At 53.4% G+C, this 27,659-nt stretch overlaps 12 protein-coding genes across 12 annotated transcripts; 8 read left to right on the top strand and 4 right to left on the bottom strand.

Annotated features, from left to right (window-relative positions):
• Positions 1 to 148: 148 nt before the first annotated feature.
• Positions 149 to 1,183, top strand: LTS14_007283 (uncharacterized protein; the record flags this gene model as incomplete). Its single annotated transcript, XM_064839975.1, has 1 exon — positions 149 to 1,183. One exon carries the CDS (start codon positions 149 to 151, stop codon positions 1,181 to 1,183), a length of 1,035 nt encoding a protein of 344 aa, XP_064692296.1.
• A 769-nt stretch (positions 1,184 to 1,952) lies between these two features.
• On the top strand, positions 1,953 to 4,082 carry LTS14_007284 (uncharacterized protein; the record flags this gene model as incomplete). The annotated part of the gene is made up of 1 exon (XM_064839976.1): positions 1,953 to 4,082. One exon carries the CDS (start codon positions 1,953 to 1,955, stop codon positions 4,080 to 4,082), a length of 2,130 nt encoding a protein of 709 aa, XP_064692297.1.
• Positions 4,083 to 4,626: 544 nt separating this feature from the next.
• On the top strand, positions 4,627 to 6,444 carry LTS14_007285 (uncharacterized protein; the record flags this gene model as incomplete). The annotated part of the gene is made up of 1 exon (XM_064839977.1): positions 4,627 to 6,444. The coding sequence occupies one exon, from the start codon at positions 4,627 to 4,629 to the stop codon at positions 6,442 to 6,444; it is 1,818 nt and encodes a 605-aa protein (XP_064692298.1).
• A 431-nt stretch (positions 6,445 to 6,875) lies between these two features.
• Positions 6,876 to 7,779, top strand: LTS14_007286 (uncharacterized protein; the record flags this gene model as incomplete). Its single annotated transcript, XM_064839978.1, has 2 exons — positions 6,876 to 7,471; positions 7,500 to 7,779. The coding sequence occupies 2 exons, from the start codon at positions 6,876 to 6,878 to the stop codon at positions 7,777 to 7,779; spliced, it is 876 nt and encodes a 291-aa protein (XP_064692299.1).
• Positions 7,780 to 8,905: 1,126 nt separating this feature from the next.
• On the bottom strand, positions 8,906 to 9,973 carry LTS14_007287 (uncharacterized protein; the record flags this gene model as incomplete). Its single annotated transcript, XM_064839979.1, has 1 exon — positions 8,906 to 9,973. The coding sequence occupies one exon, from the start codon at positions 9,971 to 9,973 to the stop codon at positions 8,906 to 8,908; it is 1,068 nt and encodes a 355-aa protein (XP_064692300.1).
• Positions 9,974 to 10,692: 719 nt separating this feature from the next.
• Positions 10,693 to 13,101, top strand: SCT1 (Glycerol-3-phosphate/dihydroxyacetone phosphate acyltransferase; the record flags this gene model as incomplete). Its single annotated transcript, XM_064839980.1, has 1 exon — positions 10,693 to 13,101. One exon carries the CDS (start codon positions 10,693 to 10,695, stop codon positions 13,099 to 13,101), a length of 2,409 nt encoding a protein of 802 aa, XP_064692301.1.
• A 696-nt stretch (positions 13,102 to 13,797) lies between these two features.
• Positions 13,798 to 15,722, top strand: LTS14_007289 (uncharacterized protein; the record flags this gene model as incomplete). The annotated part of the gene is made up of 2 exons (XM_064839981.1): positions 13,798 to 15,521; positions 15,581 to 15,722. 2 exons carry the CDS (start codon positions 13,798 to 13,800, stop codon positions 15,720 to 15,722), a joined length of 1,866 nt encoding a protein of 621 aa, XP_064692302.1.
• A 1,677-nt stretch (positions 15,723 to 17,399) lies between these two features.
• ATP9 (ATPase complex subunit 9) lies at positions 17,400 to 18,009 on the top strand (the record flags this gene model as incomplete). The annotated part of the gene is made up of 4 exons (XM_064839982.1): positions 17,400 to 17,484; positions 17,555 to 17,730; positions 17,783 to 17,908; positions 17,971 to 18,009. The coding sequence occupies 4 exons, from the start codon at positions 17,400 to 17,402 to the stop codon at positions 18,007 to 18,009; spliced, it is 426 nt and encodes a 141-aa protein (XP_064692303.1).
• Positions 18,010 to 18,326: 317 nt separating this feature from the next.
• On the bottom strand, positions 18,327 to 19,421 carry LTS14_007291 (uncharacterized protein; the record flags this gene model as incomplete). Its single annotated transcript, XM_064839983.1, has 2 exons — positions 18,327 to 18,420; positions 18,490 to 19,421. 2 exons carry the CDS (start codon positions 19,419 to 19,421, stop codon positions 18,327 to 18,329), a joined length of 1,026 nt encoding a protein of 341 aa, XP_064692304.1.
• Positions 19,422 to 20,151: 730 nt separating this feature from the next.
• LTS14_007292 (uncharacterized protein) lies at positions 20,152 to 21,675 on the bottom strand (the record flags this gene model as incomplete). The annotated part of the gene is made up of 3 exons (XM_064839984.1): positions 20,152 to 20,564; positions 20,628 to 21,113; positions 21,171 to 21,675. 3 exons carry the CDS (start codon positions 21,673 to 21,675, stop codon positions 20,152 to 20,154), a joined length of 1,404 nt encoding a protein of 467 aa, XP_064692305.1.
• A 1,305-nt stretch (positions 21,676 to 22,980) lies between these two features.
• On the bottom strand, positions 22,981 to 24,064 carry LTS14_007293 (uncharacterized protein; the record flags this gene model as incomplete). Its single annotated transcript, XM_064839985.1, has 2 exons — positions 22,981 to 23,942; positions 24,001 to 24,064. The coding sequence occupies 2 exons, from the start codon at positions 24,062 to 24,064 to the stop codon at positions 22,981 to 22,983; spliced, it is 1,026 nt and encodes a 341-aa protein (XP_064692306.1).
• A 1,763-nt stretch (positions 24,065 to 25,827) lies between these two features.
• On the top strand, positions 25,828 to 27,585 carry LTS14_007294 (uncharacterized protein; the record flags this gene model as incomplete). Its single annotated transcript, XM_064839986.1, has 7 exons — positions 25,828 to 26,031; positions 26,093 to 26,223; positions 26,294 to 26,873; positions 26,931 to 27,028; positions 27,066 to 27,120; positions 27,180 to 27,314; positions 27,376 to 27,585. The coding sequence occupies 7 exons, from the start codon at positions 25,828 to 25,830 to the stop codon at positions 27,583 to 27,585; spliced, it is 1,413 nt and encodes a 470-aa protein (XP_064692307.1).
• Positions 27,586 to 27,659: the final 74 nt, after the last annotated feature.

Below are 27,659 nucleotides of genomic sequence, written 5' to 3' on the forward strand. Positions count from 1 at the left end.
AATCGTACTATTATTGCTTGTGTGTGGTGCGTGCAACATCATGACTGCTCCAATGCTCAATTTGCGGAGTTCGGATGAACTTCGGCAATGTCGAACAACTCCACGACCACTTTCACATGCAAGCCAATACAATACATCCACACATCCCATGGACTTCCTCCGCCTCCCCCCCAGTCTCCGACACTCCCTGCTCCACCAGCCACTCCTCCGCCGCTACCTCTCAACAACATCAACATACCAACCCTTCAACGACCCGACCCCCTTCATCCCCACCACCCCGTCCCTCCTAACCCTCTCAACCACAAACCTAAACACCTACCAGATCGCCCTACCACCCACCCCAACCCAATTACGATACGCCCATACCTTCTTCGTCTCAGCCCCACCGACCTACCTCTTCACCTCCCCCTTCTTTCGCTCCTTCCCGCCGTCTCAACACCCCGAAGTCGCATTCCTCGGCCGCTCGAATGCGGGAAAGTCCTCCCTCCTCAACGCCTTGTTCGGACGAACTAATGTCCGCGATGCGCATGTTTCGAAACGACCAGGACGAACGAAGACGATGAATGGATTTGGTGTTTCTGGTGGCTTGGTCATGGGTAGAGCTCCACTGGAAGGGCAGAGAGAGGTAGCCTGGAAACGTTTCCCGCGGGGTGGAGTGGTAGTGGTAGATATGCCCGGCTACGGCGGTGGGAGCAGAGAGGAATGGGGCAAGGAGGTGATGAAGTATCTGGAGAACCGGAAGCAGTTGCGGCGGACGTTCGTGCTGGTGGATGCCGAGCATGGGCTCAAAGGGACGGATATCCAGTTACTGACGCATTTGAGGCGGCGAGGGGTTGCTCATCAGATTGTTTTGAGCAAAGTCGATAAACTTCTGTTCCCTAATGCGAAGCCGCCGGGTGCAGAGAAATTGAGTAATGGGCTTCTGAAGCTCAAGGAACTTTGTGCGGATGTTAAGAGTACGCTGAATCGGGAGGCGGGCGATGGGAGGGAGCGGTTGATGGACGTGCTTTGTTGTAGTTCGGAGAAGAGTTTGGAGGTGGGGAGTCAGGGGCAAAGGGAAAAGAAGGTGGGGGTTGATGAGGTGAGGTGGGCGGTATTGAGTGCTTGTGGGTTGGAGTGCGATGAGAAGGGTGGGAGGAGGAAGATGGGGGGGATGGATATTAAGATCCAGGATGAGGGGTGAGCGGATGTGGTTGCCATTGGAACTCATATATTGATGAGACAGGTGTGATATTGGCGATGACGCCTACAACATAGTTGTCGCGACAGCTCAGGAATGGTACGCTCGGTGAGCTGACGAGGAGTATACCAGGGCGAGGAATAACCACGCAAATGTCGAGCCGTGCAAAGCATCTGCCCGTACACCCAGGAAGCGGTTCATTCACGTAAAGGAGATCAAGGGGCGGCGCGCAAACAGACTGGTTGTGTCCGAGCTCGAGCAGAGGATTTGCTGCCCGTACACCGGACCTCCCTTCCCTTTCAGCTCATACACAGCGCGTGGTCGACAAGCAATAAGGGCAGACGCGCAAGGCAACAGGAGGAAGTAGATCAGCATAATATGGCCCTTTGCCGCAATACAGGCCACGAGATCTGGCTTATTGTCATCATGTAGGTCGTCACAGAGTACTCTCCTTCTCCTCCTTTGAGTCCGCTCGTAGGGACTTGTTTGCTGCACTTCACATATAATAACTCCACCGAGCTGCAACGTACCGTCCTTACATTGCATTCACTTCACGCGATCACATGCATACCAGAGTCTCTCCTTTCCGTTCCGTCCCCTTTTTCTCTGCTCTTCAGGCAACCACGACCCGAGCGTGGTAACCGAATTCGTTCCTTCCTCGTTCGTACGCTGCTACCCGCTGCAGATCCCACCTTCCTCAAACACTGACAACGTGGTCCCCAACACAAACAAAGCACAGCTCACATACACATTCTTTCCTCCCTTTTCCACGATGAAAAAATCATCGCACCTCTTCAGAAACCTCAAGCGTTACTTCCGAGGTAGTGCACAAGGTCTCTCGCATTACCCGACCAAAGTCGCCTCAAGCCGCGCACCCTCCATCACTGGTGGCGACACGAACAGCGGAAGCGAGCTCGACCTTGAGTACGTACCAGCCTCGATCGACGAGGATATATACGGAGACGAGGCCGCAAATATGCCCAAGTCTAACAAATTCGATTATTCGAAGAAGAAGAACACAGGGGTAAGTCTCGGTCAATTCATCGCGAAGCAATTGGACGGCGAGGCAGATGCGGTGAAGCGGGCGGCAGAGAGAGCAGCAAGGAAGAGCATCAGCAGCGTAGACGGCCCTGATTCTGACACATCGGTAACGCACCACATCGACTTGAAGGTGCCTGGCAAGGAGCTCGGAGACAATGGGTTGAGTGTGCTGTGTGACGGGCTTGAAGCGGCACTCGGCAAAGGCACTGCAGACGCTTCTCTGGCTCTGGAAGATGTTGACCTTACTGCCAACGATCTGACCACGACGGGCCTCGCTCGCTTCGCCCCTGTCATACGCAACGCGAAATTTGACATCAAGAGTATCGTACTTGCGCATAATGCAATCACTGTTGAGAGTGATCAGCAAGCTGGCGAATGGGAGACGTTCTTGCGCTCTTTCGCGGACTGCCAGAAGCTAAGAAGACTTGACCTAAGCGGCAATCCTGGCCTAGGTCGTCGGGCTATGGAAGTCCTTGCAATGGTCCATGTTCGCGAGCCACAAGTTGATCCTATTCGTGCCATTGGTGAGAGCGACGTGCAGTCACTGCACTCCACCACTGGTGACGACAGCCGCACACGGTCCGGCAGCCTCTCACTCGAAGTCAATGGCGACACTGGACGACTACGGCACACGATCTCAGATGGGCGCACACTGACAAGACGCCGTGGACTGAGATCGATCCCGTTCATCTCTCTGAAGGCATGTAGCCTTAGCGATGCAGGCGCACTGTGGCTCTCCTATGTCATCGAGGATCACTATTACCCTGTCCAGCTGGTCAGTGAGCTTAATGCCGCCATGGCCGATTGTAGCATTGAGGCTTACCGGCAGGATAGCAAGGCTCATGGTATTGACTGGTTAGGTAATGACGCCACCCTCACCAAGGATGGTCTTTCACTCCTCATCAAGACAGAGTCGGTACGGAAGCAGACGGTCTTAGACGATCGTAGCACGCTCCCTGGGTCTATCCCAGTCGAGACTTCTCCAGTGTCGGTCAGTCAAGGCAACGGCGTTCCCGCAGAGCGGAGGCTACCTCGTGCAGCACCAGGCAGCCGACGCGTCAGCCTAAAGTCGACGGTTTCTGCTGGAGATGATGAGCAAGGTCTCACTGAGCTCGACAGCTGGCGCAAGCGCATCCAGCGCCAGATGATCGCGCACGACGAGGCAAAGAGCGCTGATCTATGGCATGCGGCTCTGCGACTACTCCGTGTTTCCCGCTGTCTACGCATGGCAGCTCCTACCACTTGCGTGATCTACACCGGACCGAAGTTGTTCATCTGCTCAACAGACAAGGTCAAGCCACTTACGATCCGCATCCTGAGCCCTGTGGCCCCGATCAAAACAAGTATGGGTGGACAAGCAGTCCAGCTGTCTATCGATCCTGCGAAAGCTCAAAGGAACTCTTATGCTGGGACACTTGGCAGTCCGGAGGTTGCGCTTACTGATGTTACCAATACGCCCACCACGCCAAAGCGGGTATTCAAAGCCCATCGCAAGGACGCCTTCAGCCACGGCGCTGACTCTGACACTGTGACGGAGAAACTCTCTGGCCTGGCCATACGGATCGCCTCCGGTGCAGAGTACTTGCATTACCAGGAGGACCGTATGAATAAACAAGGCGGGACTGCTTTCCGTGACATGAGCAGTGTGTGCCACTTGCCGCAAGAGCTTCTGGGTCGCATACTCGGTCTGGCTGTGGGAGAGAGAGAGATGGCGCTGTTTTCGGAGTTGCAGATGAAGGCAGTGGTGGGCTGGGGCATGAGGAGGGAGACGTTGACCACAGGTTTGCAGGGCAAAGATCTAAGTTTCAGAGCGTGGATGTTGCTCGACAAGATCAAGTGCATCGAATATGCTGCGGAGTGAATGGATGCGCGGTTCACTGGCTGGTAGTGGGAAGGGGCGTAGTATAGTCGTGGCCAAATTGGCTGTGATGGCTGATAAAGGCGGTAGTAGTTTAGCACAGACCCGCAGTGTCCTTCTCAATGGAAACCGATCGTGACGCTGCATCTAAATGTCAAAGGCTGCCATCTTGCTCTGCAACATGCAAGCATACAAGCTCCAAAAGCGACATTACTTTACCCTCAGAGGTGACGTGCTAGTAGCTTGTCTTTTGGTCTGCAAAGCCTTAGGATTGATTTGTAGAAGTCGAAACTCTCTCAGTAGGTCACCATGAAGCTGACCTTTATCCATTCACTCACTTGCGGTTGCCCATGAATCATGGCTTGCACCTTCTCCATCTCGGTAAACGTGATTGGCTTGTCGGCCCCGCTTGCCAGCTTGCCGCTGCTCACAGAATGAGTCAGGGCAACCACGACGACTCATGAAAACTTAGTCGACTCCCCCTCACGAGTATTCTGCCCTCATCCGTCGCCTCGCTCTCTCACGCTCCAGCAAGCCCGCCGCCGCCATGGCTACGTCTCATCCCAGCGTCTATCCCTCGCATGGCTCTGCCTATCCAACACACTCTCCTCAAGCCACAGCCGCTGCTGCTTTGTCGGAGCAGCTCCCATCCTTACAGCAACAGCAGGAAGCGACATCTAACAAGAAGCGAAAGACGAGTGGTGCGCCTGGCAGCAGGGGAGTCGCTAATCTTACGCCTGAACAGCTGTCGAAGAAGCGCGCGAACGACCGCGAAGCACAACGCGCGATAAGAGAACGAACACGCAACACCATCCAGAATCTCGAACAGCGCATTCGCGAACTAGAATCGCAGCAACCTTTCCAAGAACTACAACGCGCACTTTCAGAACGAGATAACGCGCTGCGAGAGTGCGAAGACTTGCGACGAAGATTAGCCGGTGTCGCACAACTAGCAGGCACATCTGCCGCAGCAGCCGCCTTACAACAACAGCATGGCGGACAAGCAGGTCCGATTGCAAGCTTGAATGGTACGTTCACGATCGATGATCTTATCGATCCGGTTTGGCTAAATCCAGACGGAGCAGAGTTGGCCGCTGTCACAGCACAGCAAGCTCCGCTCCCTCCACACCCGGCATCGGCAGCCGCTGCCCATCAGCAACAAGGACAGTATCCTGGATATGCAGACCATGTTCATCCGGCGTTGCGATCACCAAGTTATGCTACGACGCACGGTAGTCCCGTCAGTCAGGCATCGCGGCCGGACTCTTCGGCGAGACATGGGCAGTGGAGTCCTAGTGTGAGTGCAGTGAATAGCCAGCAAGGTTCCCAGTATCCCTCGCATGGCAATGGCGCGCATTACGATAACCAACTTCCTTCTCCAACAGCGCTACTGCAGCAGTCCGGCAATGGCGAGCGATTGGGTCTCAACTATATCATGGACAGCAAGGCCTCTCCGCAGAATTCGCCACCGCTCTACGCCAGGCTTCCGGCCAACATGCCTCCGGCATCACCTCTGGACTCGCTACTAAGTGACTTCATTGCGACCCGGCGACAACTCCTGCAAAGCGGCAAGACAAAACTAGAAGCACTTGGTCCAGAGTATCCCTCCTTCGCCGCTCTCCACGACCCAAGCAAGAAAAGCAGCTCCCACCCTGTCTCAAATCTGCTAATCGACATTCTTTCGAAGTTCCCGGACATCTCCGCGCTACCTGAGAAAGTTGCCGTCCTATACATCATGTTCCTGGTCCTCCGCTGGTTCATCTGCCCTTGCTCGGATTGCTACGAACGGATGCCGGAATGGTGTCGACCCGTTGTGGAGCAACTTGAGCGCCAGCATCCACATTGGGTCGACCATCTGCCTTGGTTAGTAGAATCGTCGTCCTCGTCGTCTTCGTCGCATGCAATTACGGAAACAGCAGCAGCAGCCACGACACCAGAAGAGGAGGAAGAGATTGATTTCGCGGAATTGTTCGGTGATGATGTGTCGCCACTAGCTCTTTCGCCAATCACCACTACTGCTACTGCTGTCGTGGACGAGACGAATGAGGTCGAAAATAACGGCGTAGTTGAATATCTCACTGACACTTTCTTTAGGCCGTACATGCGCAAGCAACTTTCCGGCCCGGCGCAGAAGAAATTTGACGATTTCTTCGTGCCGTTCACGACGACATTGAGTCTGAACTGGTCGGCGTCGTCGGAGTCGAAGACGGTGCTTGTGCAGTTGGGAAGTGAGCAAGGGCAGCTGACGAGTGAGTTTGAGCAGCATTTGAGGAATTTGAGGAATTGGTCGCTGGGCACTAGTTTTCAGACGACTTTTCCGGATTTGGTTAATGAGGAGGTGAGGATTTCGGGGCCGGCGGTGTAGAGGGTGTTGGACTCTCGCTGCCGCTCGTGGGAAGATGAGCAACCCAAGCACGGGTGAGCTGGTGGCGGGCACCGGGCAAGGAGTGTCATGCTGACCTTTGTATTGTCGGGTGACACCTCGGTGAAGCAGTGGTATGCCTTGACATGCTGAGTGAAAGGCTGACAGGCGCGAGCACGAATTCTGGTTGGGACGATTGTTGACAGCGTGGCGCTGGTGGCGTACCCTTGGCTTTATACTATCAATCTAGCGTATTGACGTACAGATACCTTTGGCAGTGCTCACCATTCCTCCGAGTCTCCGTCCAGAGCTGCCATGGTCATGTGCGACACGTGATGTCGTGTACTAGCGCGTCAAGAACCCCACTTTTCAATGGTCGGCTTCCTTACCAACCATCCCTCTACCCATTCCAATGCGCTCTTTATAATGCCACCATGACTACTCCAGCTCCCACAGCGCCCAAGCGGACCAAGTCGGAACTCCTACCCGCCGCAAAGCCTCCTTGCAAGATTTATTCGACAGCCATTATATCAGAAAAAGCGCAGGTTACCGGTACATATCCTGTCACGATTGGCGAGAACGTGGTACTGCATCCTTATGCCAGGATCAGAGCTGAAGGCGGTAGTGTTAGTATTGGAAAGGGCAGCATTGTTTATGAGAATGCTGTAGTCGGCACAAGTAAAAGTGACGGTGACGGTGGTGGGGATGTTGAGGTGGGGGAGTTTGTCACTATCGAGACCGGTGCGGTGGTCGAGGCGAAGAGTGTGGGTATGGGGACGGAAGTGGGAGTTAAAGTGTTGATCGGGAGGGGTGTGGTGGTGGGGGAGTGGTGTAAACTCACTGCGCTCGAGAAAGTGGAAGCGGGAAAGGTGTTGGAGGATTACACGGTCGTGTTTGGAGATGGGAGGGAGAGGATTGATACGACGATCAAGGAGCATGGGGCTGTGAGACAGGCGAGGATCGAGGGGATGGAGAAGGCGGTGGGGGTGTTTGGGAAGCTGATACCTAATGGGGCTGCTAAGTGGGCTGCGTGAGTTCTATGGATATGATCGGGATAGCAACGCCGATGGCTTCGAAGGCCTGGATGGCGACAAATGGAGACACACCGGCTCCAGCAGGATTTCGTGCTTGATGCACGGAAGCATGATCATGATGATATGGCTGCGGATAACATACAGTGTCATCGCCTTGTCGCTCCGAATCCACGACTCGCCACGACACCTTACAGCGGCTCCTACCACACACGCCAACGCGCTAGATTGGACATTTTTCTGGCTTTTTCCACCAGAATCCAGCATGCTCCCAATAGTCAGGGATACAGTACCCCTCAGTCACTGACGGAACGACAATAACCTCCTCGTCAAAGAATTTGTTGCACACGACGACCCTCTCCAGATATCCCGAGAGCACGCCGGTGTTTACCAGCGACTTTGCAAAGCTTATCACCTCATAATAACCTCCGATATGTCCATCCCCCAGGAACACCTGTCTGGGCTTGGCACTTTCGCGATGAGCTCTGACTTTGTCCTAGTCAGCCTGCATTAGCTTGTTGCCGAGGTCATATACCACAATCAAATCGCGAACGGGCATGCGCATCGCCAAAGGCCGATTGTCGTTGAGCAGCGGCCCGTCCTGCAGGAGTCTGCGCAGGGTGTGGAGCATCTGGTTCACGACCGGGCAGAAATCTCCATCGCCTAGCGTGCTGATCCCTCTAATCCCTCGAGCATTCATATGCACCCGGACCTCTCGAATCTGTGATGGCGGACACGGAAGACGGCGAAGAATCACGCGATGAAGGCGCCTGGTTCCGCTGACCAGTTCCAGCTCGGCCGTGTGGTGGCCAGATTGCAAGTTGGTGGACTCGGTAGTGACGTGATTAATTACCTTGGCGTGAAGCATTCGACAGGTGCGTAGGAGGCTGTTCCAGGATATAGACAAGTTGGTTGGGGGTTGAGCCTTTCCGTTGTCTTCTGACCACGATTGCTGACTGAAATTCACGAGCGTGTGATTATGATCTTGAAGTCGCAGGTGGTCAAAGATCTCGAGTCGCAGCTCGCGTGGAATGCCTAGCAAGGTGGGCGAAGCCCTCCCCAGGTATTCTTCTCCTGATGCGGCCGTCATGTTCGGATGTTCTCTGACCATGGTCCTTGAATCTGTGGTCTGAGTGTGAAGATGTCAATAACATGCAGTGTGCCAAAGTGGGCAGGATTGGTGGAAGGCAGTAAATGCAAATGTTGTTGCCTGAATTAATATCTACTGCCTGAACACCACATGTTTTATGTGCTGCCTGATGATACACTCATCGAAAGGCTGTTACGCTTCGATCTGAGATGCAAAATATGCACAACCAAGGACGAAAATGAGCATTGTACCAGAAGAATTGTGGTGGGCAACCTGTTCAAGATATGTGCTGATAGCCGACTGCTCCTCTCAGCTTCCACAGCTGAAATAAAGAGCCATTGCGTTATACGACTCCTTCCCGCTCGGCACCAGAGACCTCCCACTCCCAGGTGCCCGCTGGATTAACACCACCAGTACCCGGCGCAGCACGAAAGGTCTTCTGCTCCACAACGTCCAATACAAGCACCCAGTCCTGCTCAGCACGCAACCTAGCTCCATCCACGCCTAAGCCATGAGCTTGGCGGAAGACTGCTCTACGCCTTGCAGGCCACCATATAAACGGTCCAGTGGGACGCTGACGATAGTTCGTCGCCAGCACCACGAGCTCCACGACCAAATTCCCATGGGCGAGCGAATGGTCCAGACGCTGCATATGCCGCAAAGCTTTCTGGATCGCTAGCTGGCCGACCATGTGATGGGGTTGTTGTGCATCGGCCAGGTGTTCCCAGTTCTGGGCGCTGTTGGCATGGACTACGACGTGACGGATTCGTCGAGCTACGCCATACCTCAACTCAATTTTCTGCAGATGCGCACTAAGTTGAGTCCAGAGAGCTTCAGCGAGTGTTTTCGCGCCAACGAGTTGGTGGCCTTTCCATGGTGTGGCCATGGAGAAATCGGCCGGCGCTTTATCCTTGTTCCTGATTCGGCGCCAGAAGTCGAGGTCCAGTTTCATGTCGTGCGTATGCTGCTCGGCCCACACGCATAGGTACTCGTGCCGGAAACGACAAGTGACAGAATAGAGGATGATCGCGTAGACCGCCCTCTTGTGCTTTACCTTCATGTGCTCCATTGATGATTTCCACGTCTGTCCCAATAGTGGCTCGTTGAAACCGAATATCTGGGAGTCGTGATAGATATACTCGTATATCTGTACGCGCAGCTCACGGGGTAGGTCGAAAAATCTGAACGGCTTCTGCTTTGTGCGATGCGAAAGGATGTCCAGAGTCGCGGCAACGTGGTCAGGATCTGTATAACTGCTAAACACAGGAGTGGGTGGTGATGTCGGAATCTGGCTCTTAGTGAGTGGAGTCGTGGGCATCTGTGATGGCAGAGGCAAAGTCTTCTCGTCAGTGTCTGCGCAGCTGTCGTTGACTCGTAGCCCGAGCACAGCGGCGATGCTTGGGAAACACATCTTCGATCGCAACGTTGGTTTTGATGGACATTGGGCGCGATGCTCCGACGGGCGACTATGTACTTAGCACTCAAGGGGTTGGGCATGAGTCTTAACATGACACATTCACAGTAATCCTTCGCAAGTGATAGCCGACGTCCTACTTTTCGCTTATAGTATGGAAGCCGCTTGAAGCTCACGGCGAATGAGACCACCTGGGCTTGCAACCAGAACTCAACTCCATATCACAGCAATATCACTGCCGCCGCCACCAGACTACTCGAAGGCAGTTTGACACGAATGCCTTGTGCGGAGCCACGGTGGGGTACGAACAACAGCTTTCGTTCAGCTGCAGACCAGCTGGGTAGATAGGTCGAAAGACGTTCTGCGCCATTTCGGCCCGAGGATAAGAGTGTAACATGTATACGGTTGGTGAAGAGAAGAAAGAAGGCCTATGTGATGTGGCGTCACAAATTGACAAAGTGACCTTCCCCAGAACCCCACCTTTGTCGCCAGCTCGTGCATGACCAAGAAACATATTTATTGTTGTTGAACTCACAAGCTTTCATACGACTCAGCAGACTGAGATGGACTAACCACAGCATTCACTTCCCACATGTATCACTTCCGTAATCAGAAAGTGGAAGGCACTGTACTCCTCTTCACCACAACACAGCATCAATGAACCCCACCACCACCGCAACATAATCCCGAGTCGATCTCGCTGCTTCGCACCCACCATGGCAGACACCACCAACCACTCCACCGACGATGGCAGGAAGAGGACACGAACAAAACGAGCTGGAAAGCGTGCCGGCAACGCCGTCGTCTACGATGTCTTCCTCTGGGTCTTCAACATAGTCGTCGACCTCTTCTTCCGCGAGATCCACCCGCGAAGCACATGGCGCATACCCAAGACGGGGCCTATTATCTTCGTCGCCGCGCCTCATGCCAACCAATTCATCGATCCACTGATCCTGATGCGAACAGTGAGGCAGGATGCCAAGCGTCGGATATCAATCTTGACAGCGGAGAAGAGTATGAGGAGGGCTTTCATTGGGCGTGCAGCTAGCCTGGTGGGAGCTGTACCCGTGGGTAGGGCGCTGGATAGCAAGAAGCCTGCTCCCGGGAAGATATATCTGGCTGATGCGGACAACGATCCGACCTTGATCAGAGGCGGTGGGGTAGACTTTACGGATAGCAAGATCTTTGAGAAGGGCGGGACGTTGGTCTTGCCGAGCGTGAACAACGCCGCTGCCAGTGCTGAGATACAGGAGATTCTGGGACCAACCGAGCTGCGAGTAAAGAAGCCGTTCAAGGGCGATGTGGCTACGAAGCAGCTTACTGGTCAAGATATTGGGGAAGGCAATGGACACTTGCCCAAAGGCAGCGAGTCGGAGAAGTCTGGCGAGGAGTTCGAGGGCACGAGCTACGAGGTTGCACCACATATCGACCAGGGCAAAGTCTACGAAGCAGTCTTCACAGCTATTCACAATGGCGACTGTATCGGTATCTTTCCAGAAGGCGGAAGCCACGACCGAACCGAGCTCTTGCCCTTGAAAGCTGGTCTGGCAATCATGGCCCTCGGTGCCCTAGCCAAAGAACCAGACTGCGGTGTCACGATAGTACCAGTAGGAATGAATTACTTCCACGCCCACAAGTTCCGCTCGCGCGCTGTGGTCGAATTCGGCTCGCCAATAACCATCAATCCCGAACTAGTCGAGCAGTACTCATCTGGTGATCGAAGAGGCGCCACTAGTAAGGTTCTAGAGATGGTCTATGATAGACTCACGGCCGTCACAACTCTGGCACCCGACTACGATACTCTGATGATGATTCAAGCGGTACGACGTCTCTACAATCCCAAAGGCAAACGCCTTCCTCTCCCATCTGTGGTCGAGCTGAATCGTCGACTCATAAAAGGATATACGACGTACAAAGACGACCCTCGGATCGTGAGCTTACGCAAACAGGTTCTGGATTACAATAGGACTCTTTTCCGGATTGGCGTGAGAGACCATCAACTCTCTTACGCCAAACTCTCATGGTGGAAAGTCATTGGGACACTGATCTACCGCGTTAGCAAACTCGTGGTGCTGAGCGTAGTCGTCCTACCAGGAACCATCCTCTTCGCTCCTGTCTTCATCGCGGGCAAGACCATCTCAACCATCAAAGCCAAAGAAGCCCTAGCCGCCTCTACCGTCAAAGTCCGCGCACGAGATGTGATGGCTACCTGGAAAATCCTCGTCTCCCTCGCCTTGGCACCAACACTAGACATCTTCTATGCCATTGTCGCCACAATCTGGACCCATACCAACCGCATCGGCGGCCGAAGTCCAGACTGGGTACCCCTCTGGCTCATGTTCACCACAGTCACCATCTCCTTCCCCTTCATCTGCTTCGGCGCCCTCCGCTTCGGAGAAATAGGCATGGATATTTTCAAGTCGCTCCGTCCCTTGATGTTGTCTATTAGTCCTACGTCAAAGAATACTCTTGTCAAGCTCCGCGAGAGGAGGGAGAGTCTGCAGAACCAGATCAATGACATTATCAATGAGCTTGGTCCTGAGTTGTTTCCGGATTTCGACAAACGACGGATCATTTCTGAGGACGAGGCGGAGCCTGTGGAGAGGCCGAGGACGCCTACAGAGGGAAGGCATAGGAGTGAGAGTGGAGCGGAGGAGATGGATGTTGCGCACCTTACTGCTTCACCTCCGGCGTCGTCGTCGGTGCGGAGAATTAGGACTGATCTGCCGCATAACGACTCTTTCCACAATCTCAACTCCATTGGGATTTTTGCCTCACGGCCGGGATCACCTAACCATACCCGCTCGCGCACCAACAGCTCAGATGCCATACAATTTGGGAAGAAAGGTTTCGGGTTCAGCCCTATCGACAGTAGCAAGAAGTCTGGTGGTGTTGCTGGTCGCACGGCCGCTGAGCAGGATGTGGGGAAGGCGGATATGGATAGTGTGAGTCGGACGTTGCATCAGCAGATGAGGGAGAGGGGACGGAGGAGGACGGGAACGGGGAGTGGCAGCAGTGAGTGGGAGGTTCAGGACGCGGAGACTCCGGGGGAGAGTGAGGGTGGGACGGAGATTCTGACGCCGGGGAGTGAGACGTCGGGGGAGATTTGGAAGAAGGACATTTGATACGTGGCTGCTCAGGATGGTGGTGTGGGGGCTGTATGATGGAATGTGTGATGAGGTTCTCGTAACGGCCGCTTGTGTTGGTGTTCTGCTGTTTGTGGCATTGTGATTGATACCCCTCCGTTTAGTGATCGAAAGTACAGATGATTATGATATGCTCTCAGCAAGTTATGCCATTCGGACAGGTTGTACGGTACATCGATGCCCTCGTCTGCAGATAGGGGGACATGTTGCTCGGCACGCCTCTGCCGCACCTCCACGAACCCATCTCTGACCCCGCATGCGGAAGGAAGTATTGAATATGCAAGGGGATGTCGATCTTCTTACCATCTTGGCTTTGGTCTGATAATAACCTCGACGAAGCTTTGAAGATTGTCCACTCAGGTGTGGAGGGTACCTGACTAGTGAGATTGTGCCTTGATGAGTGTGAGGGGGAGCTGCAGCACAACGTCAACATAAGGTCGATTGTTTGCTTAATAGTCATTCGACCTGCGGAGACTGTGGAGCATGGGATGCACTATGCTGCCAGGTTGCGATTGTAACGTTGATGATCTGTAGAATGGTGGTATCGGCTCCACGTCTGCGTTGTGAAGGTAAGGATTGATCAGGTCAAATAAGATCACGTAGGTCCCATCTTCCTCTAGGTAGCCTCAATTGTTTCACACCTCCCCAGTCTCGCTCTATTTTGTTGAGATGATCATGGCACGAACATTGGCAACAGCCACGCTGCTGACTGTACTGGCAAATGCGACCAGCGAGCACGAAGGACCAACCAAGACGTATCCTCCTCAATCATGGTCATCCGTGACATGGTGGCCTAATCCACCTTTTGTGACGGAGAGCTATGGACCAATCTCACCGCACTACTACACACCACCAGTCACTACATCGCTGTCGAGCGTACCGGCATACACATACACTTCACCACCAGGCTACTCGTCCGTGAGCATTCCGACATCCTATCCCAACTCCACCAAGCCTTCTGGGCCTGGCTCAACAGGCAACGCTACCCTACCAGCTTGCAAGAAGATCCAATACGACTTCCCGTCTGGCCAAGGTGGGAACGCCGATCGTGCGAATGCGATCAAGGATGCTTATCTCGATGGCTGGAATGCCTATGTGAAGTACGCCTTCGGCAAAGATGAGCTGCAGCCTCTCAATGCTTCTGGTGTGGACAACTGGTTCGGATGGGGAGTTACGATCGTGGACGCAATTGATACAGCTATCATCATGAATTTGACCGACGTCGTGGCGCAGCAGCTCGCTTTCATCCAGACCATTGACTTTACCACCACAACCTATGGGCCTGTGGAGATCTTCGATGTTAACATTCGGTATTTGGGCGGTCTGGTCTCGGCATACGATCTGCTGAAGAGTGGACAATTCTACAATGATTACCCAGCTGATCAGATCGAGGCGCTGCTCACCCAGGCACAGTCGCTGGGAAACAAGATTGCTTATGGCTTCGATACGCCTACTGGATTGGCTTCGAGCAATGTCAACTTCACGTCCAACGAGCCGGTTTTTGGTACCTACACTGTGGCAGCCACGAACGTGACTTACAACTCGACCAATACCGCGTCGACGGGGACTTTCATTCTCGACTGGTTTCGTCTCTCTGATATCAGTGGCAACCAAAGCTATCGCCAACTCAGCGAGAGAGCAGAAAGCTACCTCGTCAACCCCTCCCCAGCACCAAGTTTCCCAGGCTTGATCGGGACTCAATTCGACATCGACACCGGCAACATGCTGACATTTGATGGTGGCTGGGAAGCGGGTGTGGACAGTATGCTCGAGTACCTGATCAAGACATATCAGTACCAGCAAACACCCACCACAACCCAATACAAGGATTTCTGGCTGCAGGCCGTCGACTCGACAATCAAATATATCGCCCTCCACCCGTACGGCTTCGATGACTTGACCTTCCTGTCCGAGCTAGACGTCAATGGCACGATCGCATACACTCAGGACGACTTCTCTTGCTTCGCCGGCGGCAACTTCCTCCTCGGCGCCAAGTTACTCGACATGCCCGAACTCCTCGATCTCGGCATAGCAGTCACAGACGGCTGCCACCAAACCTACAACACCACGTTGACCGGCCTAGGCCCAATCGAATGGCAATGGTACAATTCCTCGAACCTCGCTTACGACCCTCTCCGTGACAACGATTCACCTGCTCGCAAATGGGCGGCTAAGTACGGCTACTTCATCCCCGAGGGTGATGAGAACTGGTCTTCGCGCCCTGAGCCGACGGAGAGTTTGTTCTATGCTCATCGTATCACGGGCGATGCTAGGTGGGCGGAGTACGGATGGCAGGTTTTCCAGGCGATCAATGAGACGGCAAGGAATCCGATTGCGTTTGCTACAGTGAACAATGTTAACATGCCCTTTGGGGGGAGTATGAGCAATAATCTTGATTCGTAAGTTTAGACTCAGAAAGACTCTTCTGTTGAAACGAGGAGCTAACGGTCTTGGATAGGTTCTTCTTTGCTGAGGTGCTGAAGTATCTCTATCTACTGTTCAGCGATCCGAGTGTTATTGATCTGTCAGAGTGGGTTATTAATACAGAGGCTCATCCATTCCTAGTCCAGTGCGGCAATGGTGCCGTAGATAATTACTGAGAGGGCTTGGTTGGCGGGTACATCAGGCAAGCTTGAACACGGTACATCCAAATCTTGAAGGGTTCTGTCATCGTCTGCCACTCTCATAAACTCTTGCCCGCTCGACGATCTTTGAGTGCCATTGCTATCTCTTTTGGTGACCACAGAGCTCTTGCTGCACCAGTCAAATGCAGGTCGTGTCTGACTCAGCGACAGAAATACGTACCCGAGGTTAAGACCAGATGGTCACGTGAGCGGGGTAGACATGCAGCTCAAACTCTCCAATGCTCGAACTTGTGCTTCGACACCATGCTTGTCTCTCAGGTCTTTCCTGGCGTCAATGTATGCCATGCGTCGGAAGGACTGCTGGGGGAGATCACAACTTGAAAGTCAACCGACCACGACTGGACCACTTGAAGCATGGGGCCCTTCTCCATCAAAAGCGGACGCTACCGACTCAAGTGGAGCCAAGTGCCTCATGATCCATACCATCATGTTGATTAATGGGCATTGCGAAGCGACTGACCACTGTCACGATTGAGCAGCCATGCTTGCGGTGCAGACGAATATCGTCGTAGACGCTGGAGAGAGCTGAGAATAATGCCAATCCTCCCGGCGATTTTCTTGGACCGAGAGCAAGGGGCCGCAAGCTGAAAAGCACGCAAACACACGGTCACTGTCTAGCACGAGGCAGGAGAAAGTCCACCACCTCACCACGATCCACGGCAAAGGAGTTGGCTCTCACCAGACAGCGCACCGTTCACGCCGGATGAATTGCGGATAACGGATACTGCCGCTTGTCGGGACGAAGCCGCGCCAGACGAAAATTCGGCAGCGGACGTCACAGACTAACAAATTTCGGACTGAGCGAGCCAACGCGGAAGAGATCCACTTCACTCATCCCACGTCGACTCCCGATCGCATGGATCGTGGCGCTTTCGCGTTTCGCGTGTCTTTCTCGAATACCCAAGAACTAGTGATGTCTCGCAGGCGATCATGAATAGGCCGGTCGCGAGTGTAGAAACACGTACGACGCGAAAGCGAAGTCAGCAGCTCTATGGAGGTGCTTTAAGTCGAATGAGCACCCTTTATCGGGTGACCTCGGATCGGAACAGCACAGGCCTGGTGGTCCTTTGCCTGACACACTGCCAATCCCAACGACGTCCAAGCACATGGCAAAGTCGAGGACTGCGAAGAAATGACTGTTCTGCGGTGCGTGGATTGGTCGAATGCATGTACTTGCGATCGGAGGAGCTCGTCGGCGAACACTCATCTCGCCAGCACAGCGGATACTCCTTGTGTTATATATCCGCACCTTCGCCTCAAACCGGAGTGGGTCCGGCATCGCACCGTCTTTGCATCGTTATCTCACCACAAGTCATGGTTTGTATACAGGGGTCCGGGTAAGTACCTTTGTACCAATCACCTGCAGCCTCCTTCCCAGGTGGTCATGCGCGGACCACTTCTTCAGCAATCCGAGATTTAAGCGTCTCTCAAGAAAGATTTTGCTCTGCCCTCGCTCTTGTCCCACACTCCTTCCCGTGACAGGTCGAAGCTCTTCTATCACAGCTATACACAGTTCCATCAAACTCCGCTCATCAGCTTCTCCATCACAGTACCATTTTCTTCATCACTAGAAGCATCACCTCCCTGGAAATGGCATCCTCCCTCCGCATGGCTGCGCCAAAGATGGCCACGATGGCCACTCAGAGCTCGGTCAAGGTCGCTCGCTCGCCGATGATGAAGTCGCAGCAGCTCCAGAAGTTCGCCCGCTCCTACTCTGGTAAGCTCAAGCTCCTGGCTGCGAGCTATTGATGATGAGAAAGGAAGAGATGTTGATGAATGTGGTACAGCGGCCACCCGCCAGACGAGCGCCTTCAACACCATGAAGCGCACCTCCAACCTGCTCCAAAAGACCTCGCCCATTGCTGCACACGCCAAGCGTGCCTACTCCTCTGAGATGGCCAATGCCCTTGTCCAGGTCTCCCAGAACATGGGTATGGGCTCCGCTGCTATTGGTCTCGGTGGTGTAAGTTCCCAAAAAGCTCGAATATGCATGGCTTTGTTCTGACACTACCCAGGCTGGTATTGGTATCGGTCTCGTCTTCGCTGCCCTCCTCACCGCTGTCGCCCGCAACCCATCTCTCCGTGGCCAGCTCTTCTCCTACGCCATTCTTGGCTTTGCCTTCGTGGAGGCCATCGGTCTTGTAAGTTCACCATCAACTACCACGACCCTTCTACTCCCAAACAGCTACTAACAATCGTTCAGTTCGACCTCATGGTTGCCATGATGTGCAAGTACGTGTAAACGATCTCCGAACCCATCTCAGCATCGGCACATCAGCATCAAGCGAGCGTTCATCAATCACGGCGGTTACGGGTGTAGCACTATTGTAACAGTAGATTGCGATAGAGGAATAGAAAGAGCATAGATGGGACCTACCCCAACATACAGATAGATTAGACAGTCATAGAGGCTGACTAGATTGCGTGCTCTTTTCCTCTCTTAGCATTACTGTAAATATCCGGAAGCATTTCTTCGATCAAAGAGAGAGTTTTCTTTAGTGTTTGCTATATTATGCTCCTCGAGGCTCCGACAAGATCGGTCATCATAAGGACACGGCTTCAATAAGCCTCGATGGCTGCACTTGTGGCGGTCTCGTAACTGACAGTGTCCTCCGGCATGTCTTGGTACTCTACCCAGATCCCCATCTTCTTCCTGGGAGACGCGTTAGCAATGGCGGTAGAATGAAGCTCAACCAAGCCGACACAGAATTGAAAGACATACCTCACGTACTCGCCATATATAACGCTCTGTCCGCCGTCAACACCACGAACGACACAGTTCTCTCCTGGCTCGAAGAAGAACGGCACGCTCAGGCGACCTATCCCACCACCACTACCACCGCCTGCAGAAGCGGTAGATCGGACACGATGCATGGTAGCAACGAACCTACTACCACTAACCTTCGCCATTAGATCGCCAATGTTGACGACCAAGGAGCCTGGGACGTATGGCGCCGGGATCCATTCACCATCGGCGTTCTGGACCTCCAAACCGCCTGTAGGGTCCTGGTGTAGCAGAGTCAACAGGCCAGAGTCGGTGTGGGGCGTACAGCACAACCCGGTGCTACTCTGCTGCGGTGGATAGTGGAGAAGTCGTAGGGTTGACAGCGAGTCGACCAGATATGAGGCGAAGTGGTCTGGTGGCTTGCCGAGCGCGACCGCGAGCAAGGATAGTAGAGTGGCTGACAATGTCTGCAGTTCCGTATGGAACTTTTCGAGCTTCTGCCTTCTCTCAGCGAAGGAACTGCTTGGAGGCCATACATTAGCCTCGGTTAGGTTGAACTTTTTGTGTCGACTGGGATGATCATCACGGGTGGTTGTGCTCGGGCCAATCTCGAAACCCTCCTTGAGGTTATCTAGATGTCCTGGTTGGATGGGAAAGTAGCCACGGTAGGTATTGCTGTTCTGGCTGACGAAGGTCTTCTTAGCTAAACGCAGCTTCTCTGCTTCCGCCAGCTTGAAGAAGTCCTCTGCAAGGCCGAAGACATCCTCGTGGGTGGAGGACAAGGGAGTCCCGACCAGATAGGCGAAGCCTGTAGTTGCGAAAACATCGTACAGTCTCTGACTGAGAAGCTCTAAGGAGCTCGAGGAAGGATGTGCTTCGGACAAGACCGACAAATCGACTATCGGCAAAGAGGAGAATGCGGTCGTCATGATGGGAACGATAAGAGAGGATAGCAGAGCACCAAGGCATAACGTAGCAGCGCTTCAGCGTCCTTTATATGCCAGACTCATCCACTCTTCCACACCGCATAACCAGCCAAGAATCTTCCTCGAGCACATCATCGTGAAGGATGCGGACACGACGGAAGTTCATGGATGTCGTCTGACACCATGGCTTCAAGACGGCGTCGAGGCCAATGAGATGGAAAACGTGAGGTAAGAAGTGGAGGATGGTGATGCAGGAAAATGTCTTGATTTTGAGCGTGAAGCGTCGTCGCGAAAGGAAACCCTACTGGGTAGGAGGTCGCGTGCTCACTTACTTGAAGAAGATGGGGAGGTCGGGACATAGGTTCTAAGTGCCGAAGAGCCGTTCTATTACGGGACGAGGTCCTGTCGGGACACGGAACGCCACTCTTCGGAATGCGACTGCCACTGGCCAAGCGACAAGACGAATGTCACGAGTCCCAGTACGAGCTGTCGACAGCATGAATTCATAGCAGGCTACAGCACACCGTATGTCGCTTCTTCGTCCAACGAGGGAAGAACATGGCAAAGGTAGTCAAGGCGCGTGAAACGAACGAGAAGACGGAGCAACAATTTCACGAGGTTTCAATACACCAGTTATGTCGCTAATCATCTAACCCAAATGCCAGCCTCTATATGCATATCTACATCATCCATCATGTCAAAAGCTCTCCCGTTCATGATACATACCCATCGTCTACCAAGTACCACTGTCCTGCTCAGACAAGGAGAAAGCCCACGACTGAGCGACACCAAGGAAGTTGTTGCCAGACCAGCCGCCACGGAAACCAGTCTTGCCGTATGCTGGCGAGAGGACGGTATCGAAGATGGTGCAGTATGTCCCCTGAGCAACGCCGTTCTTGTGGATGGTGTAGGCGTTGAACATGTTGACGGGAGTGTAGCTCTTAGCACCCTTAGCCTTGGCGCTCTGCTTGTTCAAGTCACCCTGGGCTTTGGCGTAGATGCCACAGGCAGAAGGGTTGAAGGGACCGGGGAAGAAGTTGCTGCCGAGCCAGTACGAGCCACCAGAGTTGATGGCGCCACCTGTGCAGTTGCTGGGGGCGTCGTAGCCTGGGGGAGCGGCTGGGGTGGTGTTGTTTGTTTTGTCGTCTGATTGATGTCAGTTTTCATCCATCTCATATCTAACATCTCAGTTCATATCGTTGCACTTACAGCCGTTGCTTCCAACGATGACGACCTGAAAGTCTTCACGGTAGTCACCAGCGTTGGTGGCGGACGAGGCATCAATCGACGATCCCCAGATGGAGCACTTGTAGTTTGTGATTGAGGATGGGTTGGGGCAGTACTCGCCAGTGGAGTTGGAAGAATCTCCGTTCTTGGTTGGGTTGAGGCTGGGGTCACGCTCAATGTAGATGTTGAAGGCCGTGCAGAGGTCGGTGGTGTCGCAGTAGTTGGCGCAACCAGCAACGTCATAGCTCTGCAGAGTCTTGAAGGCGAGGTAGCTGTTGGCGCTGGTCGATGCATTGAGGTCGACGAAGACACGCTCGTAAGTCGATGGGGTGACGGCGTTCAGGGCCATCTTGTGGAGCTCAGAGTCGGCTTGGAAAGCAGCAACGGTGTCAGGAGACGCCTTTGGGCCATAGCCGTCGGGCTGAGGAGCGCAAGGGTCCTCTGGGTTGATGAAACCGCAGTATGTGCCTATACACCATTAGCTTGATGTCATTTAGGGCCGAGACTTTTGCAGAGCCTACATACCAGCCTCTGGGGTGGTAGGGCAAGCAGTGCTCGACGAAGAGGTCAAGGTGCTGCTCTGCTGCTGAGTGGTGGAGGTGGAAGAGGTCGTTGGGATTGCAGAAGAAACGGTAGACGAGCTGGACGACTTAACACTGCTCGTGCTGCTGCTAGACTTGACGCTGCTGGTGCTGGTCTTCTGCACGGAGGACGTGGTAGTGGTGGCGGTACCCCAGCTCCAGCCTCGCTTCTCGACGGCGGAGACAGACTCCTGGGTTGAGGCAGCGCTGGCGGACTCGCCGGTAATGCTGGCCGTGGCGGCACTCGTTACATCGGAGGAGATGGAGGCGGCAAGAGATGCTGTGTCCACACTGAAGACAGCGGTAGCGTTGGCGATGACGGTGAGAGGAGGACCAGTGGCTGATGGGGAGGGCGCCTCAAGGACAGCAGCGAAATCGAACTGCTGGGGTGCTGGTGCCGCAGCAGCCATGCGAGCAATGGCCGCAGCCACGATCATGTTGGAACGCATGTTCAAACGAGTGTGTCGAGCGAATGTATAAGCGAGGGACGTCCAATTTAGGACTGATTGGTCGCGAAGATGAGTGGATGGGAGGGGAAGAGAATTGAGGGAAATCAGATGGTTACACTTATACCTCCACGGTCTGTACACTCTCGCGGCTTGGGCGATTGCCGTCGCCGTGTACAGCACGGTGAACTCTTCGCGCCGCGGATGCTATAGCTGCCCAAGTCTCCGTGCACTCGTACTGGCTCCACGAGAACGCAGCTTGAAGCAATAGTCGAACTTTTGCCTTCACGCGGCTGTATAGAAGATGGAAGCTTTGACTGCCGCCAGGTACCCGGCTGTGGTTTTCACTAGTGGCGTGCGGGATGGTGCCAGGGCCATGCTTGTCTGCGTGGCGGACGTCCGGTGACTGCTCTCTTGGTGTGCTCGCAGTCCGCTATCAACGACTTCAGTGGGCTGGGGCGTGCTCCGCTCAAACAACATCCTCGTGTGGCCAGTATGTGCTTCTCTGTTTGCTGTGAGCAGGACATAAGATTGTCTGCAAATGTCCGAGTAGCATCAAGACACTTCTCGTGCGTAGCAACTCGAAACCATAATTGGCTGTAGTGTGTGCGCAGAATCGGTGCTGGACTCTAGAGTGACTCTGCATGTGGATCTCCCGGAACTGACGCAAGAAACGTGTAGCAGAAGCGGATGCAATCTGTGGGGGCCTACTCGAAGTAGAAACACTCAACCTAAACAGGCATGATGAAGCTGGGAAAAGTCGAAGTTGCAAAAAGTCGGTCAGTTGGTCCGTGTGTCCTACAGCTGGTTCTCGTTGAGCCATTCCATCCAGACTTCAAACGTATGACAATTCATGACCTCTTCCCTGCCCTGATGTATGCAACGATGGCACATACCGTGAGACAGTCGCCGCGATCACGGAACGCTACGTTGTCGAGCTGGGACAGCTAAGTGGCTCAAATACAGTAGTGCAACCAGCAGAGCCCACCCATGCCACGCGCCCAAGTGGAGAACGACGACCCACTTACGGCACAATTGCTATTTGCATATTCCGAAGGTGAATTATACTAGGCCGCCAAGCATAAGACTCGCCGTTATACCGATGGCCTGCTTTGCAACCAGAAATCAAGTTCTCAGTATAATACCACGACCTCGGCCCAAAGTCCTGGCAGGGGAGACATGGCCGCCGCCATGCAATGTTCCGAGGCTGAATAGTACACAGCGACTCTCCCAGGTTCGATATGAGAGTAATCGTGGTCTGGTTTTGCAATTCAAGCGCATCTTGGCTACAACAGAAATGCCTCGAAATCAGTGATAATATCTAATAGAGATCCCTCTGCAGAGCTCCCATCCCTTCTGTAGAGCTTGGACGACTTCGTCAGGCAGCGGACCCTTCTCAAGATCCACCATGTTCTCCTCCATATGTGAGACCGTACTGGCACCAATTATGATCGCATCGCCGTTCTCTCTCTTCAGCATACTGTGGTGTGTCATCCACCTCAATGCACACTCCGCTTCCGTGAGACCGTGGTGCTTAGCGACTGGACGAAGGATGTCAAGAGCATCGAAGTAGTTTGTGTTCCAGTAGCGTCCACGGTACATTTTTCCTTGCCACTTATTGGGATCGAATCGTGATCCGCTTTCGATGTCGTTGTCTTTGTCTTCGCGGTGATAGCGGGACGTGAGATACCCACCAGCTAATGGATTGTAGTTGTAGAACGCCATACCATAGTGCCGCAGACATGGGAAGAGCTCGGGTTCGACTGATCGATGGAGAGCGTTGTAGACGCCTTGGTAGACATCGGGCAACTTCCAGCCATTGGCCTTGCACATCTCGCAGATCTGAGCCACTTCCCAGGCTTGATAGTTCGAGATACCCAATCTCTTGAAGTGACCTTCTTTGTACAAGTCATTGACTGCCTTCATAGTCACATCATACGGTGTCGTCCTGTCGGGGCCATGAAGGTACCACATATCGACCTTGTCCGTCTTCAGAGCCTTCAAGCTCTTCATCAGGTTCTCTCGAAGACCTTCCGGCGTGTGACGTAGCGCTTGGTCCCAAGACGCCGGGCTCGATTTCCCTGCCGTAGGATAATACTTGGTATCCATAACAATGCCACGTCCCTGCCAGTCAAGGTCGCCAAGCATCTCCTCGGACGATCCTTCACCATATGCCCGCGCAGTATCAATTTCGCTGTGCCCGTGCTTCTGGAAAGCATCAAGGATACCTTTCGCTATGTCCAGGTCGTGGACTCTCGATTGTTCGACTCCTAGACGTACCGTTAGTCTCCAGGCTGTGGTGAAGTTGGGACTCGATTCTGTGCGCACCTGGCTTGCCGAAAGTCATCGCCCCGAACACGACATTGACGGTGGTTTTCTGTGCTGAAGTCATCTTCGCAAATAAGAATTCGTGACTTGATGGGGTGGCAAGGACGGGCGCTGGGAGTAAGAGATTGTATCGTTTACTTATCCTTTCGCTCAAATGCATTTGGTGGGTTTTATGTCCTCTTATTGCCGCTGCATCCGAAATCCGGTCCTGTCGTCACCTGAAGACCATTGTCTTGCGTGCCCTTAGATTACAGCGTTGATTGTTAACGCCGTCGAACTGTGCTGTGGTGCTTACGGTAAACGGCCATCGACCGGAGAGTTGCTGTCCTAGCCCTAAGAATTGACGCTGTACGCTCCTTGGTCCGAGCGTTGCACAGATTTGGTGGACTTCACAGCTACTTCATAGCACCGCAACAAGTCCATCATAAAGATGGTGTGTGAAGCATGTCTGTGAAGACCCTATACAAATTTTGAAAGGATGACGCTCACATCTCGTCACACATTCCTGCGGACGTGTACTTCGGCTGCCTACCTGCATCTCGCCAATCTCTGAGGACGTGCCGCTTGCGTGAGCAGAACGAGCTCTTGAGATGGCTTGCAGTTGGACTACCAGCAACATCTCTCCACGGCCGCAGCACACCGGGAACCAATATGCGGTGCAATGCCAGCCGTGCTACCGCATCTGCATCCATGTCAACCTCCGAATCATGCATCTACCCCGCAAGCCTCCCCTCGATCTTGGCCACATCTTGTAGCAGGGCTTGTTCCACCCGCAAAGCTTCCTCAAGCGCCAGGCCGTCTGGACTTGTGTCCTTTCGCCATATCACGCCTTAAAGCGATGGACGAACTGGGACTCTTGGTGGATATGATGGTCTACTCAATTGTCGCCCGCCCTCCTATGTCAATCGCTTGCAATCGAGCAGTACAGCTATAGTTGAAAGCAGACACGGTAGTCATGATACACCGAGAGTCTTACCGTCGAAGTCGATCTCTACTTCAGCCTCCGCACAACCCTCTAACGGCCGCGGGATTGGTGCCACTCACATCACATGTAATCTGTTTACGAGACGTCGTGGCGCGTTGGCCAGCATCCTCCGCACTCATCTCCGTCACACGACAGTGTTTTAGATATGGCAGACCATGTGGGATCTCTACATCGTGACTAAACCCGACCGTCCTCGATGCTACTTCCATGCAAGTGTTCCCGCTGCGCTCTCGACCTTTAAGAGCTGTGGTTTACGCTGCAATAGCTGAGGACTTGGTTCAAGTACACTCTTCTCACTTGGTAGACGCAACAGTACGGCGACGATGAAGAGTCGTTACTTTGGCTTTCGAGGAGGATGGCTGACCTTCTGGGTAATCCTCAAGAGCAGACTTGCAGTCGTAGCTGCCGGGCGTGACTGACTGGGTGCTCACAGGTCACCGTCGCCTGTGCGACCGACATGACTCTATTCGGTTATGGTAGGCTCGCCAACCCTGGACGCCGCTGAGTACGATGGAGTGATGACTGACGATCGAGATAGATCAAGGAGTGTTCGGAGGCGTCATTGTAACAGATGACTTCCTCCAAACGCTTAACATTGTCGGCAACACGAGCCTGCAGGGCACTATCACAGCGATCTATGTAGGTTCAGTTCGGGGCCTCCTGGCCCACAAGCGACATAAGCTGATTGCAGTCGACAGGATATCGGATGCTTCTTCGGTGCGATTGCAGCCTTCATCATCGGCGATTGGTTCGTCAACCATAAGCATAAGACCTCCTTCGACTGCCAACTGATGATTTTCAGGCTCGGGCGAAAGAAGACAATTTTAATCGGGACCACGATCATGTCTATTGGAGCCATCCTGCAAATCACATCCTACTCTGTTGCCCAGATGATCGTTGGACGTATCATCGCGGGCATTGGTAACGGAATCAATACGGCGACTGCACCAGCATGGCAAGCCGAGACATCCAAAGCGGCGTGGCGTGGCAAGCTTATCGTCGTCGAACTCATTCTGAACATTGCCGGTTTTAGTCTGAGTAACTGGGTACGAAGATAGCTAGATGCGCGCACACCTTTGCTGTGAGCTGACGAGAGGCGCTTTACAGGTCACCTTTGGCTTCAGTTACGTCCCCAGTCCGGTGTCCTGGCGAATTCCTCTGGCGTTCCAGTTCATCTTTATTGTCATTCTATATGCCACAGTACCTTGGCTTCCTGAATCTCCTCGATGGCTTGTCTCGTAAGCTCACCCCTTTCCTTTTCTTCACACCACTAGCCAGATCGACTGACGACTCTCACTACACTTGCAGGAGGGATCGACATGAAGAAGCAGAACTGATCCTCGCCGATATCGAAGGCACCGAGGTCGAAGATCCATATGTACAGACCGAATTCCAGGAGATCAAATGGGCTGCCGACTATGAGAAGACCCACCAAGTCCGAATTCGCGACCTAATTCGCGGCAAGCAAGGCAGCGAAGGTGGTAACTGCTCCTTGCGGCGCATCCTTCTTGGTATGGGATCACAAGCGATGCAACAACTAAGTGGAATAAACGTCACTTCATACTACTTGCCGACAGTTCTGATCGAGTCCGTCCATCTCAGCAACAAGACGGCTCGCCTGTTGGCGGCCTGCAACAGCGTCAGCTACCTGCTCTTCTCCCTTATCGGGATTCCTAACGTGGAGCGCTGGGGTCGCCGAAAGATGCTCATGTACGCTGCCGCTGGCCAGGGATTCTGCTATCTTATCATCACCATCTTAATTCGATACTCGGAATTGTATGGGCCAACCACGGAGAAAGGAACCAAAATCGCCTCTGCAAGTGTGGCGTTCTTCTTCTTGTATTACGTCTTCTTCGGCATCGGCTTCCAAGGTGTACCATGGTTATATGTAAGCATCCTCTGTCTTAAAGTTGCAGCGCTGAACTGTGACTGATGAAAACTATAGCCTGCGGAGATCAACAGTCTTGCAATGAGACAGAAGGGCACGGCGTTAGGTACAGCAACCAAGTGGATCTTCAACTTGCAAGTCTACATCCCCTTTGAGTGCGTCCTCGAGTCACAGGCTAACTCCGTGGTGCAGTATGGTTGTCGAGATCACTCAGATTGGTATCCAGAACTTGCAGTGGAAGTTCTACGTAAGCTCCATTACTAGAGCATGACTTTTATGCTGGCGAACTAACGTGCTTTCCTACAGATCATTTGGACGATCCTGAATCTTTCTTTCGTTCCCATTGTTTTTTTTCTGTACGTCGAAACGGCTGGTCGCACACTAGAAGACATCGACACCTACTTCCGCGAGCACCATAACGTTATAGTCTTCCGTGACGAGGTACGTGACCTTAATTCGCTCGTACTTCTGTGGGATGCATATGTATTGACCTTATTATCAGCTCGCCACCTCGTCCAAACGACCAGAGGAGTACATCCGCAAAGAAGAGCAAGAGATCCGCCGCAAGAGTTCCGTCAACCCTCGCGCCATGAGTCTCGCCACAGGCCACCGGCGGTATAGTCTCATGAGTGCCGAGCAAGACCTCGGGACGACGGGCATACAACAGTACGAGAAGGACGGAGAGTCGTGGCAGAGGAAGGAGGAGCTGTGAAAGCATCTCGATATTGCTGGTCCAAAGAATAAGACTGACTACTCTTCCCACATCATGACCTAGTATCTTGATCT

The sequence above is a fragment of the Recurvomyces mirabilis genome, assembly GCF_035927965.1.
Source record: "Recurvomyces mirabilis strain CCFEE 5264 chromosome Unknown scaffold_20, whole genome shotgun sequence".
Lineage (NCBI taxonomy): Eukaryota > Fungi > Ascomycota > Dothideomycetes > Mycosphaerellales > Teratosphaeriaceae > Recurvomyces > Recurvomyces mirabilis.